General features: G+C 42.6%; 1 protein-coding gene across 1 annotated transcript in view; it reads right to left on the bottom strand.

The window, feature by feature from the left end:
* Positions 1-21299, bottom strand: part of hadh (hydroxyacyl-CoA dehydrogenase) — a 29664-nt gene extending 8365 nt beyond the window's left edge. The window contains exons 1-6 of the mRNA XM_078403662.1: positions 21097-21299; positions 18039-18167; positions 13095-13252; positions 7916-8042; positions 6808-6897; positions 3660-3732 (exon numbers count right to left, since the gene is read on the bottom strand). Of these exons, the coding sequence (XP_078259788.1) occupies positions 3660-3732; positions 6808-6897; positions 7916-8042; positions 13095-13252; positions 18039-18167; positions 21097-21207 (688 nt within the window). The 5' untranslated portion in view covers positions 21208-21299. The remainder of the gene's footprint in view (positions 1-3659; positions 3733-6807; positions 6898-7915; positions 8043-13094; positions 13253-18038; positions 18168-21096) is intronic.
* Between the last annotated feature and the right edge of the window lie 704 nt (positions 21300-22003).

Raw genomic sequence — 22003 nt, 5'->3', positions numbered from 1 at the left:
TGTGGTGGCTGCAGTAGATGCAGCAGGATAATGCGGTTGCCTCCCATTATAGGAGACCTCACATGCAACATGCAGACAGTATTTTGGACAGTGCTTGTTTGCTACTAGTTCCCACAGTGAAGTAGATTCGCAGAGTTACTGCTTATTCTAACACGATTACTTTGATCTTTCTCAGTCTGACAGAATATCAAAGCCCAATGTGATCTGATCATTATCATTCTAAACAAAATAGTATAGCACTACATAAGATTTTTTTTTCACATACGCGTCAATCCAAGAAAAGTCCGGCTCAGTTTTATGTTACAAATAACATCCAATTTTTCTCTAGACAGAGATCCATTTATAAAAATACGTATTTTGGTAAATTCATCCCCTGCCATAACATTAATGGGGTCTGGACAGGGAGGATTTATTTTGCAGAGATCAAAGCGTTATTGTTCATCGTTATCTGACAAATAAATTTCTATTCTGATTAGACTGATAATAATGGAGTCCTAAAGAGATAGAGTTAACCTAACCCATTTTATTCTCATGTTATGTCAATTTGACCAAATTTCACTGCATATTCCCTTCAAAATTTGGCAGCAATCCATACCCTGCCACAAACATATTATATTTTAGCTTTTTAAATGGCAGTTATAATCTGGTCCCATTGGCTGTCCAACCATCTCCTTTATCATCTGCCTGATCAAATCTCGCCATCTGCTCCACACCCATCTCTGACCCTGTGCCTGATCTTCTCCATTGAACAATTGCTTGATATATTTCGCATTTAGCTGCCTGACCATATACTGCAATTTTCTGCCTGACAAATCCATACCATCTCTTTTTCCCCCAATGTAAATATCCATGGGACCTCATACATTTGTCACTGCACAAATATTCCTGCATGCTTCCCAAAGACACATTGAACACCACAGTTTGGGAACTTTTAAATTGGTTTACATTCAGGTTTATTATTGTTGAACGTTTTTTCAACCATCTTTTAATTGATCTCAAACTTCTCCATTACAATAGACTAAGAACTGTGCTTCTACGATAGAACTTTATTTATCCCAGGAGGGAAATTGATCCACCAACAGTCATAAAAAACACAAACTGCACGAAACATGAAATTAAAGTAACGAGTGGAAAGGCTTGGGGGATGTGCAAAGATTGGGGAGGGAGGGGGGAGTCAGTCTCAGTCTCAGTCTACCCCATGACAGAAGGGGGAGGAGTTGCACAGTTTGATACCCACAGGGAAGAAAGATCTCCTGTGGCGTTCTGTTCTGCATCTTGGTGGAAACAGTCTGTTGCTGAAGGTGCTCCTCAGGATGACCAGTGTATCATGGAGGGCAAGAGCTGCATTGTCCAGGATGCTCGCAGTTTGAGGAGCATCCTCCCCTCCAAGACCACCTCCCATGAGTCCAACTCCGCCCCCAGGACGGAGACAGCCTTCCTGATGAGTTTGTTGATCCTAATAGCGTCTGCAGCCTTTGCCCTGCTGCCCCAGCACACCACAGGGAAGAAGCTGGCAGCAGCTACCACTGATTGATAGAACATCTGCAGCATCTTACTGCAGACATTGAAGGAGCGGAGCCTTCTCAAGAAGTACAGTCGGCTCTGTCCCTTCTTGTACAGGGCCTCAGCTTTCCTGGACCAGTCCAGTTTACTGTCCAGGTACACTGCAAGGTATTGGAACTCCCTGGTAATTCTACATAGGTTCTCTGCAATGTTGTCCTTTGTTGTGTGTCTAAATGTACCTTTGGTTTCATTCCCTGCCTTCAGCCAATTGCTCTGAAAAATTCTATTCCTGAATTTAAATCAAATGAACTCTTCCCCTCGCTGCATCATAATTGATACAGCTGAAACTTTGCTGTGGTCATATTGTACTGACAGTCATAAATGTACTTTGATCCTTGCCCAGGCTAAAATAAATAGTTAGTCAGAGCGCTGCCTTTTAATTTCAAAGTGAAATCAAACAACTGATACCTCACCCAAGGAAAACCATGGACTTTAAGCCAAGATCTACAAAACCATTTTTTTCCTTCTCATGTGGCACGAATAGCTGTGATTTTTATTTTCCTTTCTGCTAATACTACGGGGCTGAAATCAAAGTCTCTGTTTAAAGAAAAACCTACGCTGAGTATTTTTTTTGCGCCAGTCTAATAAAATATCTAAAAATAGTGGAAACGACTAATTGCATTATGCAATAACTCAATAACTGGAGGGAGGGGTTGACAAATTGGGAGTAAAAAGGAAGTGAGTACAGGAAAAGTTACAAAAGGCTCCCGAATTAATGGGAAGGAAAGTTCGAGAAGTTCAGTTCCTGGCGAGGGGTGACATAGAATCAGGAGATGTAGTCAGTATGGATCGAACTGAGGAATTGTAAGGGTAAAAAGACCATAATGGGAGTTATCTACAGGCCCCCAAACAGTGCAAGTTGAATCAAGAGTTAAAATTGGCATATAGCAAAAGTAATGCTATGGTGGTTATAGGAGATTTCAACATGCAGGTAGACTGGGAAAATCAGGTTGTTACTGGACCCCAAGAAAGGGAGATTGTGGAGTGCCTTCAAGATGGATTCTTAGAGCAGCTTGTACTGGAGCCTACCAGGGAGAAGGCAATTTTCTGGATTTAGTGTTGTGTATAAAGGAACTCAAGGTAAAGGAGCCATTAGGAGGTAGTGACCATAATATGATAAATTTTAATCTACAATTTGAAAGGGAGAAGGGAAAATCGGAAGTGTCAGTATTACAGTTGAGCAAAGGCATGATGGAGGAGCTGGCCAAAGTTGACTGGAAAGAGACCCCTGCAGGGATGGCAGTGGAACGGCAATGGCAGGTATTTCTGGGAATAATACAGAAGGTGCAGGATCAGTTCAATCCAAAGAGGAAGAAAGATTCTAAAGGGAGTAAGAGGTGACCATGGCTGACAAGGGAAGTCAAGGACAGTATAAAAATAAAAGAGAAGTATAACATAGAAAAGATGAGCGGGAAGCCAGAGGATTGGAAAACTTTTAAAGAGCAACAGAAGATAACTAAAGAGGCAATATGGGGAGAAAAGATGAGATACGAAGGTAAGCTAGCCAAGAATATAAAGGAGGATAGTAAAAGCTTATTTAGGTATGTGAAGAGGAAAAAAATTAGTTAAGACAAATGTGGGTCCCTTGAAGACAGAAACAGGTGAACAAGGAACAAGGAAATGGCAGACGAGTTGACTAGGTACTTTGAATCTGTCTTCACTAAGGAAGACACAAACAATCTCCCAGATGTACTAGTGGCTAGAGGACCATGGGCGACAGAGGAACTGAAGGAAATTCACATTAGGCAGGAAATGGTGATGGGACTGAAGGCTGATAAATCCCAGGTTACTTAAGGAGTGGCTCACGAAATTGGGGACGCATTGGTGATCATTTTCCAATGTTCTATAGATTCAGGATTGTTCCTGTGGATTGGAGGGTAGCTAATGTTATCCCACTTTTTAAGAAAGGATGGAGAGAGAAAACAGGGAATTATAGACCAGTTAGCCTGACATCGGTGGTGGGGAAGGTGCTGGAGCCTACAGAGCAGAAAGGAAATAAAAATCGAGAACACTTTGTGAAATAGAGCTGAATCTGAAATTACAGCTTTCCATTACCGAACTTGTAATTAACCCTACATGGCTTAAATTATCACTACCTCTCTCGTGCAGCCGGACAGCTTCCATCATATACGGTACCAGAAGCCGATTCACAATAAATCCAGGAGTGTCCTGATGAAAGAACAGATTAAATGATATGATTAAGTGCCAAAGCTTTACTATGCATACGTGTTTTATTACAATGATAAAATAGATTTTTATTATCTATTGCACCAAATCAAATACACGACCACAAAATATCAAAAATATTTTACCCATGAGTAAAGTTCTGCATTCACACTTGGAATTATTAGAGATAAAGCATGGAATCAGGCCATTCGGTTCACTGTGTCCACACTGATCATTGATCACCCATTTACACTCAATCTACACAAATCTAATCCAATTTTATTATCTCCCAATATTCATTCATTTGCCCAGATTCAACCACTCACCTACACACAACGGGCAATTTACAGAGGCCAATTAACCTACCAGCCCACATGTCTTAGGGATGTGGGGGAACCTGAGCACCTGAAGGAAACTTATGCAGTCAAAGGGAGAACGTGCAATCTCCACACAGCTGGCACACAGGTCTCTGCCGCGTGAGGCAGCAGCACTACGAGCTGCACCACTACGAGCTGCACCACTACGAGCTGCACCACTACGAGCTGCACCACTGTGCCGCCTATAATCACATACAATTAGAACAAAATATCTAAAAGTAAGGTCAGGGAAAGTAAAAGTGCACACTCCTTAATGCCTTTGTGACTCAGGCTAAGTTTGAGCCCTAAAGGTACTTCATAGAAGAGCAAAAACACTTGTGGGAATACTTAGGCCTTTCAAAATTGAAAGGTAATATCTGTTCTTCTTTTATCATTTTGTTTTCCTCAGCAAAGCACTGGAATGCAAAGGTCCCAAGCTGTAATTTGACTATTTGAGAAGGAATGGGAATTTGCATGAAGTGTTTCAGCTTTTGTTTGCTTTCAACAGCTCAGCATATATGTCATTCGAACCCAGGGTTCTGCTAATGATTTTACATCCATTTTATTCAGTATTAACTCTCAAGGATTCCAACAATATAGTAACGAGCAGATCTACATTCTTGCCGGCAGCATAATTGTAAGAACAATTGCAATTATTTTCTCTTACTCATTTAGAAGCATGGAAGCAGTCTACTGAACCCAACTGGTCAATGCAAGCCTATGTAGAACAGCCCATATAAAGCACGCTGCAACCTGTCTCTGACTAACCATATTAGTGTCATTGTCTCCTCCTTTCTTCCACATGCGATTATTTATCTTCTTAAGAGTCATAGAGTGATACAGTGTGGAAACAGGCCCTTCGACCCACTTGCCCACACCGGCCAACAATGTCCCAGCTACACTCGTCCCACTTGCCTGCGCTTGGTCCATATCCCTCCAAACCTGTCCTATCCATGTACCTGTCTAACTGTTTCATAAACGATCTGATAGTCCCAGCCTCAACTACCTCATCTGGCAGCTTGTTCCATACACCCACCAGCCATTGCTTGAAAAAGTTACCGCTCAGATTTCTATTAAATCTTTTCCCTTTCACCTTGAACCTATGTCCTCTGGTCCTCGATTCCCTTACTCTGGGTAAAAGACTGTGTGCATCTACCCGATCTATTCCTCTCATGATTTTGTATACCTGTATAAGATCTCCCCTCATCCTCCTGCGCTCCATGGAATAGAGACCCAGCCTACTCAACCTCTCCCTATAGCTCACACCCTCTAGTCCTGGCAACATCCTTGTAAATCTTTTCGGAACCTTTTCAAGCTTGACAATATCTTTCCTTTTACATGGTGCCCACAACTGAACACAATATTCTATATGTGGTCCCACCAACGTCATATACAACTGCAACATGACCTCCCAACTTCTATACTCAATACTCTGACTGATGAAGGCCAATGTGCCAAAATACTTTTTGACCACCGTATCTACCTGCGACTCGACCTTCAAGGAACTCCTAGATCCCTCTGCTCTACAACACGACAGAGAGGCCTACCATTCACTGTGTAGGTCCTCCCCTTGTTCAACGTCCCAAAATGCAACACTCACACTTTTCTGTGTTAAATTCCATCAACCTGTCCTCCGCCTACATCCCCAATCAATCCACATCCTGCTGCAATCTTTCACAACCATCTTTACTATCTGCAAAACCACTCACTTTTGTATCATCTGTAAACTTGCTAATCTATGCAATCGTCACTGATAAGTGTAAAAATAGAAGCAAGAGTAATCTCTCAGGCCTTTGCACCTACTTCAACATTAAGTAAGGCCATCTCATCTCATAGTCATTATGCATACGTCATTCTCATATGCATAACTCCCTTAATATCCAATAATCTATCTGTCCCTGTCTTGAATGTACTCAAAAATGAAACTCCAAAGCCCTCTGACAAAGATAATTCTTAAGATTCACTCCCTTCTGAAGATTATTCATATCACTGTGGTAAATAGCTGACTTCTTATTGAGATCCCCATTTCAAACCATTCTAGACAGGAGATATAATATTCTTAGATCTATCCAGTTTATCCGATTAAGAATTATATATTTTGATGAAGTCACCTTTCACCCTTTGGTCTAGGTCTGCTAAATCTCTACCTATTGGACAACCTCCCCATCTCAGGAATCAATCTGATGAACCTTTGGTTTGCTCCTTCTGTCACAAGTACATCCTTTCTTGGGTGAGGAGGTGGAACCTGTCCACAATATTCCAGCTGCAAACTCACCAGTATAATGTAATTCCAGTAAGTTCTACTCAAATCCTCTTACAAGGCAGCTCAACGTACCAAAAATAGTCCATTTATTCCCTACACAATGTTTTCTGTCCATTAACTAATCCTCCCTTCGCACGTCAACTCTATAAACACATTTTGCCTCTTGCATGGCACCTTATTGAAGCCTCACTGAAAATTCAAACACATCACATTCACTGCGGCTCCCTCTTACTTATTCAGCTTCCAATAGAACCGTCAAACATGACTTCCCATCAATAACCCAGAAGGATGCAATGCATGAAGTCGAAGATGAGGACCCATTTCTCAAGCTTACTTTGCATCTCATTATAACTCATTATTACTTTTTAAATATAACAAAACTTAATACTGCAGGCCGCAGGCTAATGGTGAGTAAGATGGCCCTAAAATTGTTGCACTATATATATGGAAGAAACCTACCTTACAAGCCACAGGTTTTTTCCCCAATGCTTTAGTGAAATTCATTAATGCTTCAAATGTTTGCTGGCTGGTCTCTGGAGTCTCAATCACCTATTCAAAAGGATTAAAAGAAACATGAAAAGAAAAGTCTAATTGTTAACAAAATACTCATCCACAGAACAGTTTATCAACCCTTGATTCTATTGATACAATTTTTTTTATGGAACAATTTAATTTGACGTTGTTTAGTGTAAAAACAGTTGAACTTATCAAAATAGTATTGATTAAAAACAGAAAAAGTACTGTTAACTGTGATTAATATTATTATTTTCATTGAACTATTCAAGTGTGGGATTCTACATGCCCCATTTTTTCCTGGAAGCTGATTAGAAACATAACGTAAGGAATAGACACAGTTAAACAAAGCTGTGCGGGGCAACTGATGCCAAAGTGTAAGAAAGAAGGTGGTTAATAAATTATTCATTCAGAGCAGACTGGGATTTTTCTCAGGAAAAGAGAATGATCACAGGAATCTGTTGAAGTCCTAAGAAGTATTGAAGTGTTTGATGAGGGAAAATATGGAGCAATTTCTACTTCTGGAGGAAGATCTAACCACAAGACAGTCATCAATTAAACCAATAGCTTATTTGAAACTTTACTAGAATGCAATTAGATGATATAAATTGAATGTAAGTTGAAGCAAATAACACTTGCAGAGAAAGCAATGGAGGGTTATGTTGATAACATTGATTTAAGAGAGGAGGAGGAGCCATGTGTAGAATACAAATCTTAACATGGACATACATGGGTTGCATTATGTTGGAAACTATGTAAAATGTGATACCAATAAATCGTGTTCAGTTCAAGTTGAGTTTATTCCAATACGCAAAGGTACATCGAGCTACAGGCACAATGAAAATAGTTGCTCCTAGCAGCATCACAGGCACATCGATTCAGACAAATGCACAAACACAAATTACACACAAATCATATTCCTATGAAAAAATGAATTCAATTACTGTCTCTTTCAATATAATAGAAGGCATCTGGGGTTAGCTTAAAGCATCTTTACTTTAGTTTATTTCTTTCCATTGGTCCTTCAACTAATTTGCAAACAATAGAAACAAACCTCCACCAGCTTCATCAAGGGGACAGGATTGAAAAAATGGAGCCCACCAAATCGGTCCAGTCTTCTTGTAGCGCTTGCCATTTCACCAATTGAGAGTGATGAGGTGTTGCTGGCAAAAATAGTATTCCTATCAGAAAAGGAAAGAAGACAAATTGTTTCTTCATAGCAACGCAATACATTTTTATCCATTTGTGGGAGGCCAGAATGTAGTGTTCATTCTTTGCTGCCCTTGAGAAGATGGGGGCGAGTTGATTTAAAAAAAAAAAAATGCAGTCTGTGTGTTGACAATTCCCGAACAATGTTGCCAGGCAGGGAGTTTCAGGATCATGATGCAGCAACAAGGGAAGAAGAGTGAAGGAATATTTTCCAGTGACAGAGTGAAAGGAGTAAACCATTTAGGACTGAGATGAGGAAAAACCTTTTCACCCAGAGAGTTGTGAATCTGTGGAATTCTCTGCCACAGAAGGCAGTGGAGGCCAATTCACTGGATGTTTTCAAGAGAGAATTAGATTTAGCACTTCGGGCTAAAGGAATCAAGGGATATCGGGAAAAAGCAGGAACGGGGTACTGATTCTGGATGATCAGCCATGGTCATATTGAATGATGGTGCTGGCTCGAAGGGCCGAATGGCCTATTCCTGCACCTATTTTCTGTGTTTCTATGAAAGGAGCTGGGCATAAGGTTACCATTGTGCTGAGGTAGAGGTCTGCTGCTGCCAATCGGCCACTGTACCTCACATTGCACAAATCCTTGCAACAAAGCTTACTACGCTGCATTCTCAATTAAAACCACATTTTAAAGCAATGTTTAGCAATCAAGAGTAAATACAGTAAAACCTACAATTATTATTGCAGATTTAATCATTTCCAGGATATTTCCAAGTTTCAAGAGGTTCCTGTCTTACTAAAATGTGTTCCATTATTTCCATAACATCATAAAATATATATCAATAATATACGATATAGACAATAGACAATAGGTGCAGGAGGAGGCCATTCGGCCCTTCGAACCGGCACCACCATTCAATGTGATCATGGCTGATCATTCTCAATCAGTACCCCGTTCCTGCCTTCTCCCCATTACCCCCTGACTCCGCTATCCTAAAGAGCTCTATCTAGCTCTCTCTTGAAAGCATTCAGAGAATTGGCCTCCAGTGCCTTTTGAGGCAGTTGTAAATCCACAGATTTATAACTCTCTGACTGAAAAAGTTTTTCCTCATCTCTGTTATAAATGGCCTACCCCTTATTCTTAAACTGTGGCCCCTGGTTCTGGACTCCCCCAACATTTGGGAACATGTTTCCTGCCTCTAACATGTCCAACCCCTTAATAATCTTATATGTTTCAATAAGATCCCCTCTTATCCTTCTAAATTCCAGTGTATATAAGCCTAGTCGCTCCAGTCTTTCAACATACGACAGTCCGCCATTCCGGGAATTAACCTAGTAAACCTGCGCTGCACACCCTCAATAGCAAGAATATCCATTCTCAAATTTGGAGACCAAAACTGCACACAGTACTCCAGGTGCGGAAGGACCTCTTTGCTCCTATACTCAATTCCTCTTGTTATGAAGGCCAACATTCCATTGGCTTTCTTCACTGCCTGCTGTACCTGCATGCTTCCTTTCAGTGAATGATGCACTAGGACACCCAGATCTCGTTGTACGTCCCCTTTTCCTAACTTGACATAATTCAGATAATAACCTGCTTTCCTATTCTTACCACCAAAGTGGATAACCTCACACATATCCACATTAAACTGCATCTGCCATACATCCGCCCACTCACACAGCCTGTTCAAGTCACCCTGCAACCTCATAGCATCTTCCTCAGTTCACACTGCCCCCCAGCTTTGTGTCGTCTGCAAATTTGCTAATGTTACTTTTAATCCCTTCATCCAAGTCATTAATGTATATTGTAAATAGCTGCGGTCCCAGCACGGAGCCTTGCGGTACCCCACTAGTCACTGCCTGCCATTCTGAAAGGGACCCATTTATCCCCACTCTTTGCTTTCTGTCTGCCAACCAATTTTCTAACCATGTCAGTACCCCATACCCAATACCATGTGCTCTAATTTTGCCCACTAATCTCCTGTGTGGGACCTTGTCGAAGGCTTTCTGAAAGTCAAGGTACACTACTTCCACCGGCTCTCCCCTGTCAATTTTCCTAGTTACATCCTCAAAAAATTCCAGAAGATTAGTTAAGCATGATTTCCCCTTCGTAAATCCATGCTGACTCGGAATGATCCCGCTACTGCTATCCAAATGCTCTGAAATTTCGCCTTTTATAATTGACTCCAACATCTTCCCCACCACTAATGTCAGACAAACTGGTCTACAATTTCCTGTTTTCTCTCTCCCTCCTTTCTTAAAAGGTGGGATAACATTAGCTACCCTCCAAACCACAGGAACTGATCCTGAATCTATAGAACATTGGAAAATGATCACCAATGCGTCCATGATTTCTACAGCCACCTCCTTAAGTACCCTGGGTTGCAGGCCATCAGGCCCTGGGGATTTATCAGCCTTCAGTCCAATCAGTCTACCCAACACCATTTCCTGCCTAATGTGAATTTCCTTCAGTTCCTCCATCACCCTAGGATCTCTGGCCACTAGAACATCTGGGAGATTGTTTGTATCTTCCTTAGTGAAGTCAGATCCAAAGTACCGGTTCAACTCGTCTGCCATTTCCTTGTTCCCCGTAATAAATTCCCCTGCTTCTGTCTTCAAGGGACCCACATTTGCCTTAACTATTTTTTTCCTCTTCTCATACCTAAAGAAGCTTTTACTGTCCTCCTTTATATTATCGGCCAGCTTACCTTCGTACCTCATCTTTTCTCCCCGTATTGCTTTTTTAGTTATCTTCTGTTGCTCTTTAAAAGAGTCCCAATCCTCTGGCTTCCCGCTCTTCTTTGCTACGTTATACTTATTCTCTTTTATTTTTATGCTGTCCTTGACTTCCCTTGTCAGCCACGGGTGCCTCTTACTCCCCTTAGAATCTTTCCTCCTCTTTGGGATGAATTGATCCTGCAACTTCTGTATTATTCCCAGGAATACCTGCCATTGCTGTTCCACCGTCTTCCCTGCTAGGGCCTCCTTCCAGTCAAATCTGGCCAGCTCCTGCCTCATGCCTCTGTAATCCCCTTTGCTATACTGTAATACTGACACTTCCGATTTTCCCTTCTCCCTCTCAATAAGTAGATTAAAACTTATCATATTATAATCACTGCCTCCTAATGGCTCTTTTACCTCGAGTTCCCTTATCAAATCAGGTTTATTACTCAACACTAAATCCAGAATTGCCTTCTCCCTGGTAGGCTCCAGTACAAGCTATTCTAAGAATCCATCTCGGAGGCACTCCATAAACTCCCTTTCCTGGGGTCCAGTATCAACCTGATTTTCCCAGTCTACCTGCATGTTGAAATCTCCCATAACCACCGTAGCATTACATTTTCGACATACCAATTTTAGCTCTTGATTCAACTTGCACCCTATGTGGAAGCTACTGTAGATAACTCCCATTAGGGTAGTTTTACCCTTACAATTCCTCATTTGTATCCATACTTATTCTCCATCTCCTGATTCTATGTCACCCCTTGCAAGGGAGTGAATATCATTCCTTACCAACAGAGCAACCCCACCCCCTCTGCCCACCTGTCTGTCTTTTCGATAGGTTGCTTATCCCTGAATATTCAGTTCCCAGCCCTGGTCCTCTTGTAGCCATGTTTCTGTAATTCCCACAACGTCATACTTGCCAATGTCTAACTGAGCCTCAAGCTCATCCACTTTATTTTTTATACTTTGCGCATTTAAATACAACACTTTAACTTCGGTATTCACCTCCCCTCTCACACCGGTCACCATTGGCCCTGACCTTACTCTCTTATCCCATCTAGAACTTTCCTTCCCATTTATTCTAGAGTCCTTTGCAATTTCTCCTGTATTCGCTTCCCCTTTAACTCCATCTTCATATTCCCAATTTGTCAACCCCTCCCCCCCACTACTGAGTTTAAACCCACACGTGTAGCACTAGCAAACCTGCCTGCCATAGGGAAAGTGTCCTAGGCCACTTGCTCTAAACATGCAACACAATAATGACTATTCATTGTAATTCATTCATGAAATCTATATACTAACTGCAGGAGAGGTTTGGGCCCAACTGGTCCACTTGGTCTAGTGTTATTCTATTGTTGTAGATTAACTTCAATTGAATTGGATTTTGGAAGGTACAATTACGCAAATAACTCAGGATGAATTTCCACTCCTAAAAGTGCCAGAGATCCAGGTTCAATCCTGACCTCGGGTATTGTTCTGTGTGGAGTTTGCACATTCTCCCTGTGACTGCATAAGGATCCTCCCGATGCTCCGGTTTCCTCACACATCCCAAAGATGCGGGTCTGTAGGTTAATTGGCCTCTGTAAATTGCCCCTGGTGTGTAGGGAATGGATGAGAAAATGGGATAACATATAACCAGTATGAACGAGTGTTCGATGGTCAATGTGGACATGATAGGTGGAAGGACTCGTTTTCATGCTGTTTCTCTAAATTATAAATTAAACAGAAAAAAATCAAAAATGGCTGCCCTGGGCAAAAAAATTCCACTATCCTCTCTGAATTTATAAATGCCCATTAAACAAAATACACAAGACATTCCACAATTTAAAAAAATCTGTTTAATTGAAAGTCTAACGATAACCTTGTGAAGTAGTAAATGGCCTCCACTCTCGAACAGATACACCTGTGCAGTTGTGATATTAATAACTAATGCGGACTCAGGTGGCAATAAAAAAAACTTTATGTTACTAAGTGAAGGAGAGTTTTCCTATTTTCTCACCAATATTTATATCTCACTTATGATTATAGAAGGTTATCTGATAACCAAAGGTAGACACAAAAAGCTGGAGCAACAGCGGGTCAGGCAGCATCTCTGGAGAAAAGGAATAGGTGATGATTCGGAAGAAGGATCTCGAACTGAAACGTCACCTATTCCTTTTCTCCAGAGATGCTGCCTGACCCGCTGAGTTACTCCAGCTTTTTGTGGCTACCTTTGGTGATGCAGGACCTTGTGTACAAAGGTTGTCTGACAAGTTTCACACAGGAAATATTTGACTGGCAAAGTGCACAATTTAAATTTAAGTCTTATTTAATCCACCCGGAGATCGAAAGATAACTCACATACTTACTCTGGTGCACACTGATCCAGTTTTTTGAAAAGTTCTTGCTTAACATTAACATTTTCCACAATAGCTTCCACGACCAGGTCTGTGTTTCGGACTGCAGACGCTGGATCTGTACTAGTACTGATTTTCTGAAGAGTCTGCTGAACAAATTCTGCACCTGCCTATTATTGGAAGAGAGCAGTAATGAACAGTGAAGCCCAGTATTCCTTCCCATATGTTCACAAATCAGCAAACTTACAATAGAGCGCTGCAAATGAATGATTAATAAACAGGCTATCAATTTACAACATTCTGACAAGCCGTGTGCAAAAGCTTCTTGGTATGCATTGATTCTTTTTGGAGAATAAAATGGTTGCTCCCATACCATGATTATTTATAATTAATTATGCATGATCACTGATGTTTCTAGAATTTTAAAAATCCCGCAGAGTCTGATAATTTACAACCATTACAGATTTTAAATGTGGAAACTAATTTCACAATTTGTGAGTATTTTCTTATTTGGTCATTCCACCCAGAACTGTTGCGATGATGTGCTGGTGGCGCAGTTCAACCTACGTTAACACAACTCACCAGCATTGAAACTAGCTGTTCAGAAGAGCCTGAAACGGAGGAAAGGAACGGTGCCAGTGAGCTGGCTAGTGGCTTACATCTCGTGCCCTTGGAGGCACTCTGGGTGTTCCCAGGTCGCCTGCGGGGTACGGAAGCTGAGCGATAGCCACGAGGTGAGGGATGGCGGATTCACGGATCGACGTGTCTGGATCAAGGTGTTGGCACGGATCAACGGAGGAGGACATTGACAAAATCATCTGGTCAGACCGACCCCTGCAAGCCCAACTCAGTGCCACCACCAGGATAAAGGGCCTTTATGACCAAGATAAATAAAACTCTAACATATTTACCAATTCCTCTGAACTTAAAGGGTACAAGAAGGCGCCAGAAAAATGGCAACTCTTGTCCACTGCCTCAGTGCAATCTATTATTCCTACACATTTGTACTTAAATATGATTGTGCCTATGCACAGGCAGGTTTTAACTGAACTGGGCGCGAAAAAAGAAATTGACTGTACTTAGTACCAATTGAAGTGCCATCAATTTTCCTGGCACATGATTACATAGCATGGCCACATCCCAGCAGCAAACAAGAAACATTGTGAAAGAATGCATGCCATAGTTTAAATAAAAATAAAAGGATATTAGTTTAAAAGTAAAAAATATATATTTGAGAAAGCCATTCCTGAAAGCACCACTAATCACATTATCAGAGAAGCTCCAGGTAAAAATGAGGGCCACCGTAGTGCTGAGGTCAGGCAGCACATCAGTAATGAAATGGAGCCAATCTCTTTAGACTCATTGCATGCTCTCCTATTAAATAATGAAGCAAGAAAATGTAATTCTGAACATACTTATCAAATTCAGGCTTTTTTTTTCTCCTGTAACAGCTTCAACAGAAACAAAGAGACTTATATTGTTTAACATTCAATTAAACAGACTTGTAGTCTTGGTCTACAGAGACACATCTGAATGTCTACAAATAGCTTCTGTTCCAATTTAGCTGCGGTTGTTAAAAAAAAAACGGGTTTAAACTGCAATCTACAGCAGGTTTTAAACTTTAATTATGTCTGTTCCAAAAGGCCTGATTTGTCTAAACTTCAAGCTTTGAAGTTTTAGATCAAAAGAAAAAATTTGGTCCAATATGTAGGCGAGACAGTCACAGCCATTACCACTCAATTCCACATATGGAGCATTAAAATAAGGACTCCTAACAGACCTTCATAAAATGGAATCTGATTTATGATTAGCTTAATACATTTGTATCCCAGAAATTGTGCCACAGTTGGATGTAGATTCACATCCATAATTTTCCACACAGCAAGATCCTAATTTTGCTCATACATTGAGGGGCACAGAGGCAAAAGGAAATAGATCAAGCTGCGTAGTCATTTGTTTCTGCTTTGTAAGGGATTTTGGCAAGAGCTCATTTAATGCCCACATCTCAAACCTCTTTAGCTCCCAAGATTTTACTCACTTCCTTCCAGATGGGAACCATTTTCCACAAATCCATAATGAATATTCTCTCCAACTGCGCGACACCATCCTCAATGTGACTCTCAACCACTGACCTTTTCACGCCTTATTTAGGTAGAAACAGGGAACTGCAGATGCTGGTTTACACAAAAGGACACAAGGTGCTGGAGTAACTCGGCGGGTCAGGCAGCATCCCTGGAGAACATGGATAAGGGAGAGCCAGTGGATTTGGTGTATCTGGACTTTCAAAAAGCCTTTGACAAGAGATTAGTGTGCAAAATTAGAGCACATGGTATTGGGGGTAGGGAATTGACATGGATAGTGAACTGGTTGGCAGACAGGAAGCAAAGAGTTGAAATTAACAGGTCCTTTTCAGAATGGCAGTCAGTGACCAGTGGGGTGCCACAAGGCTCGATGCTGGGACCCCAGTTATTTACAATATATTAACGATTTAAACGAGGGAATTAAATGTGACACCTCCAAGTTTGTGGATGACGCAAAGTTGGGTGGCAGTGTGAGCTGCGAGGAGGATGCTATGAGGCTGCAGGGTGACTTGGATAGGTTGGGTGAGTGGGCAGATGCATGGCAGATGCAGTATAATGTGGATAAATGTGAGGTTATCCACTTTGGTGGCAAAAATAGGAAGGCAGATTATTATCTGAATGGTGTCAGATTAGGAAAAGGGGAGATGCAACGAGACCTGGGTGTGCTTGTACATCAGTCACTGAAAGTAAACATGCAGGTACAGCAGGCAGTGAAGAAAGCTCATGGCATGTTGGCCTTCATTGCGAGAGGATTTGAGTTTAGGAGCAAGGAGGACCTACTGCAGTCGTACAGGGCCCTGGTGAGACCTGGAGTATTGTGTGCAATTTTGGTCTCCTAATTTGAGCTACTACCTCCCATCACCCAGCCATTCAGCCTCCAGTAACCTAATTGCTATCGAGGGAGTGCATCATAGGTTCACCAGGTTAATTCCCGGGATGGTGGGACTGACCTATGATGAAAGAATGGGACGACTGGGCTTGTATTCACTGGAATTTAGAAGGATGAGAGATCTTATGGAAACATATAACATTTTTAAAGGATTGGACAGCCTAGATGCAGGAAAAATGTTCGCGATGTTGGGGGTGACTGATGTACAAGCACACCCAGGTCTCGTTACACCCCCCCTTTTCCTAATCTAACACCATTCAGATAATAATCGGCCTTCCTGTTCTTGCTACCGAAGTGGATAACCTCACATTTATCCAAATTATACTGCATCTGCCATGCATCTGCCCACTCACTCACCCAACCTACCCAAGTCACACTGCAGCCTCATAGCATCCTCCTCGCAGCTCACACTGCCACCCAGCTTTGTGTCATCCGCAAACTTGGAGATGTCACATTTAAATCCCTCGTCTAACTCATTAATATATATTGTGAATAACTGGGGTCCCAGCACTGAAACTTGTGGCACGCCACTAGTGCCTGCCATTCTGAATAGAACCCGTTAATTCCTACTCTCCATTATAATCTCCATTCTTGCTAACCTGTGCAACAAATTTAAAACAACCCACCTTTCAAATGCTATGGACTTGGTCCAGAGACACTGCACCATTGAACTAAACATTCCATCGTCTAACCTGAGCCACTGGTGTACCATCAGCCACTACCTCCTATCACCCAGCCATTCAGTCTCAAGTAACCTAAACTTGTTCAAGTCCTCCTCCGTATTGGCATCTCATCCTCCTGTCGTAAAGCATTCTATAAAACAATATATTTTACTGCAATCCTCTTATTAACTCTTGACTTGGCATCAGTCTTTTTCACCTCTGAAATGCCAAGAAACATTTATCTAAAATAAAAAGTGGTATAAAACATACAAGCTTCACTTGACACTAATCAATTCCATGACACCGTTTTTGGCATTCTGAGGATTGTTTTTTTGGATTACAATGGTTGATTAGATGGAAACTGCCAATACATATTTAGTGCAATAGCTACACAAAATACTTTCCAATTGTGACATATTGGACCAATATGTTGTCATATTAATACACATATGCTCAGAAATCTGCTAACTAGTGTAAAGCACAGGAAAACAAAATCACAATCAAATTATTCGGTGTGTAACGCAAGGGAATTAGGATATGGGATCAGCAGAATCCAGCTCTATTTTTCTAGGATTATTGTGGTACATAACCTAAATGGCAGCCAATGAATTGTCGTGCAGTCATACAGAATAGAAACAGGCCCTTCGGCCCAACTCGTCCAAGATGCCCCATCTAAACAAATCCCATTTACCTGCACTTGGCACATATCCTTCCATACCTTTCCCATCCATGAGAGATTTGTGAGACACAATCACCCACCTATAAAAGCAACGCTGACTATCTCTAATCAACTTCTCTCTATCCAGCGTGACCCAGTTAAAGTCAGAGCAGAGGCAGGATGCAGCCCGTGTTGTTGGCGGAATTGTTAGACTTTCCCTGGAGAGAGGATGAAATAAAATGATATGTACCCAGCCCAGTGCATTAACTGGGCTAGGGTTGGATTGTCGTCTGCAGCCAAATTGCACACCAACATCTGACATCACGTAATGCAGATGAAGGGCTTAACTTTGGAGTTATATCATGAAGGAAGTTACAAGAAGGAATAAAACTTCATGAGAAATTTAAAATAGAATCGCAGTTGTGGGTTTCTGTCACCAGAAGTATTCCAATACCAATTTAAAATTTAAAACTTTGTATTGTCTTAGATTATGGCTTCGGATGATCAGCTTTCCACAGTAGAGTGGAACAAGTAGAATTTAGTTAAACAATTTGCATGGTGAATATGTAAATACTTTCATTGAAATGGCAACTGGCAATATATATATTCAAAAGTAATGAATTCCTATACACACTTGTAACAAGATCATAATTGTCAAAGCATCACCTCAGGCTTATCTATAAACTTCTTCTTGCTTATACGCCCAACGCTGTCTCCGATTCTCTTCAATGATTTCTTTAGGATGTCTTCAGCCTGATCGACCAGAATTACCGAGTGCCCTGTTGCAGCAGCTACCTAGTAGAAGCAGAAACATCAATCCATCAATGACATGTGGCCCAATTTAGTGACCCTCAAGGTATCTTTTACTTCAATGTGCAAATTTACCAGACCAGAGGCTTAATGATATCAGGCTTTTTGGTCATCAAGCACTAAGTAAAATCTTTCAGTATCAAAATAATATAAACAAGCAATTTGAAAGAGTATTAAAAGGACCTAACGTTGACATATAATACCCATCATCATCCCAAACGTTCATTTCTTTTCTCTCTATTATAGGTAACAGAAAAAGTTAAAAGAAACATGAATAGAATAATTCCAGGGTTAATGGGCCAGGGCTGTGACGAAAGATGAGAAATGACTAAGTTCTCCAGGAGCACCATCGACACAAGACAAATAGGTGTCATTTATACTTACGCCAAAAGTTTGATTCTAAATGGTTTAGGTTTAGGTTTATTATTGATACAGTGATAAGCTTTATTTTGCATGCTGTCAAATCAGATCAGATAACGCTTTTTACAAATCAAGTCAAATTCAAGTACAGTAGATAGAGCGAAGGAAGATAGAGTGTAGAATATAGGTCTCAGCATTGTAGTGCAACAGTTCCATGGACAATGCTCAAGGAGTTTAAATGTTTGTAACGATATATTAACTATCAAGAGACTTTAGGGAATTGGGGTTGAAGAGGTAAATAAGTGAACTTTTCTCACTCTTGCCCTTCCTGATACTCCATTTGTGCTCTTGGAATCAGAAGGTTATGGGTTCAATTTTCACTCCAGGGTCTGTTCTCATAATCTGAGCTAAAATACTAAAGCAGTATCAAGGAAACCATACACTATTTTGCTTTCTGTCCTTTAACTCAGATAAAAACTGAGAAATAGTACACCTTATCTGTGGTCAAAGCAAAGTCCATGACACTGGATAAGATGTTCTCCAATGCTGAACAATAATGATATGCTACCAGGCAAATGCAAAGCCTTTTTTTCCCTTTAGCACATATCCAGCACTGCCACATTGTGAAATGAAGATGAAGCAGTCAGATAATCAAAGATACAAAGAACTTACAATAACACGAGTTCAAGCTGAATAATAAAAAAACAACAGTATTTTACACACAAAAGTAAACACGTCAAATTTTAGTCAGCCTTCTGTAGAAAGTGTGCTCTTCGTTTCTGATTATTTATTTAGTAACTGAAAACGTGCCTCTCTGGAAATAAAAGTTAAAACTCCATCATATATATATTTTTTAATGAAGTCTTGGCAACTTACATACAAGATTCTAAAAAGGTAAACTTGGCTAAAAAAAAAAATTAAACACAACTTTTTCTAAGTCAAGAAAACAATGACTTTTAATAAAGAGCAAAACTGAAATTTCATACAGAGGATATAAACTGGAGTCACTATCCACCCACAAATTCTATAAAGTATGCTAAGTCACCAATTAGTTCTGGAATCTTTGGCAAAAGAAGCATTCTTTCTACTTCTATACCATAGAAGACATTTTCACTAGAAAATAAACTTTGTGTTGTGTTCTTTAAAAAAAAATTGAATTGGGCTATGGGATGACAAGGAAATAAGGATTACAAACCAAGGTGATTAACTTTATACAAGGGAATGTTACTGTTTAGCATTGATCATAATCTTAAATTGTCTGGAAGTGCTTCAAAGCTAATGATAGTTTTAAAGTGTAGCCTGTGTTAAGCTTAAATAATTATTATTGTACCATAGAAGACAAATATAAGGTGAGCACATCAGATACTTAATGGAATATCGACACAAAGTGCTGGAGGATCAGGCAGCATCTCTGGTGAAAAAGGATAGGTGACATGGAGGGAATGGACAGAGGTTGTTTTGGATCAAACGCTTCTTCAGACTGATATTTGGCTGCTTTTAATCCCAATATTAATCCCAATAGGTGTTCTTCCTGACTTTCACTGGGTATACACACAATCTGCAGTCACATACTGCCTTGGGTCAAAGGTTAAATAAACTCCAAGTTTAAAATGTGGTTATTAATTAATGGGCCATCAGTGGAACTTTGAATCTTTCATTTCAAACAGGGTTGCTCAAGAGTTATACAGCATGGAAACACCCTTCAGCCTAACTTTTGCATGCAAACCATGATGCACCATCTACACCAGTTCCACTTGCCTGCATTAGCCCCATATACCTTTGAACCTTTCCTATCCATGTAAAGCTGTGCTCCCATGCTGCAAGACTGTTTTTTATTCTTTAATTAATCAATTTTAAGTAATGCAGATTCTTGCTGCTGCACTTGCAACAGTTTGGGGCTTCAGCAACACAGACAGCAATCTGAAAACCGTGCATGAGTTTGCAAAGGAGAGGGACAGAGGGAGGAGTGAGGGATACGGCATGAGAGAGAGGGGGGAGAAGAAAAGGAGGCAGAAGAAGAAAAGGGGAGGAGGGAAGAGAGAGGGGGGAAGAGAGAGGGGGAAAGAGAGAGGGGGAAGAGAGAGGGGGGAAGAGAGAGGGGGAAGAGAGAGGGGGAAGAGAGAGGGGGAAGAGAGAGGGGGGAAGAGAGAGGGGGAAGAGAGAGGGGGGAAGAGAGAGGGGGGAAGAGAGAGGGGGGAAGAGAGGGGGGAGAGAGGGAGGGGGAGAGGGAGGGAGGAGAGGGGGAAGGGGAGAGAGGGAGAGAGGGAGGGGAAGAGAGGGAGAGGGGGAGAGAGGGAGAGGGGAGGGAGAGGGGGAGAGAGGGAGAGGGGAGGGAGAGAGGGAGGGGGGGGGAGGGGGAAGGGGAAGGGAAGAGAGGGAGAGGGGGAGAGAGGGAGAGGGGAGGGAGAGAGGGAGGGGGGGGAGGGGGAAGGGGAAGGGAAGAGAGGGAGAGGGGGAGAGAGGGAGAGAGGGAGAGGGGAGGGAGAGAGGGAGAGGGGAGGGGGGGGGGAGCTGCCGCCCCTGAGTGTCATGTCAACGGTCGCGGCTCCATTACCTGGGCAATGCCGGCGCCCATCAGGCCGCCGCCGATCACTGTGATGTGTTTGATGGCCAGGCTGCTGGTGGAAGACATGGAGCGCAGGAAGCGGTGAGTGAAGAACGCCATGGCGGCGAGAGGGGCAGCGGGTGTCAGACAGGCAGGCAGGCAGGCAAACAGGCCCGGCAGCTGCGGCGCTGGGGAGGGGGGAAGGGGGGAAGGGGGAGGAGGGAAGGGGAGGGGGAAGGGAAGGGGGAGGGAGGGGGAAGGAGGGAAGGGGAGGGGGGAGGGAAAGGGGGAGGGGAGGGGGGAAGGAGGGAAGGGGGAGGAGGGGAGGAGGGAAGGGGAGGGGGGAGGGAAAGGGGGAGGGGGAGGGAGGGAAGGGGTAGCGGGAAGGGGGAGGAGGGGAGGAGGGAAGGGGGAGGAGGGAAGGGGGAGGGGGGAAGGAAAGGGGGAGGGAAAGGGGGAGGGGGAGGGAAGGGGAGGGGGGAGGGAAAGGGGGAGGGGGAGGGAGGGAAGGGGTAGCGGGAAGGGGGAGGAGGGGAGGAGGGAAGGGGGAGGGAAAGGGGGAGGGAAAGGGGGAGGGGGAGGGAAGGGGAGGGGGGAGGGAAAGGGGGAGGAGGGGAGGGAGGGAAGGGGTAGCGGGAAGGGGGAGGAGGGGAGGAGGGAAGGGGAGGGGGAGGGGAAGGGGGAGGGGGGGAGGAGGGAAGGGGGAGGAGGGGAGGAGGGAAGGGGAGGGGGGAGGGAAAGGGGGAGGGGGAGGGAGGGAAGGGGTAGCGGGAAGGGGGAGGAGGGGAGGAGGGAAGGGGGAGGAGGGAAGGGGGAGGGGGGAAGGAAAGGGGGAGGGAAGGAAAGGGGGAGGGAAAGGGGGAGGGGGAGGGAAGGGGAGGGGGGAGGGAAAGGGGGAGGAGGGGAGGAGGGAAGG

The sequence above is a fragment of the Rhinoraja longicauda genome, chromosome 1, assembly GCF_053455715.1.
Source record: "Rhinoraja longicauda isolate Sanriku21f chromosome 1, sRhiLon1.1, whole genome shotgun sequence".
Taxonomy (NCBI): Eukaryota; Metazoa; Chordata; class Chondrichthyes; order Rajiformes; family Arhynchobatidae; genus Rhinoraja; species Rhinoraja longicauda.
The sequence above is the reverse complement of the archived record's forward strand: the minus strand, read 5'-3'. Positions and strand labels throughout refer to the sequence as shown.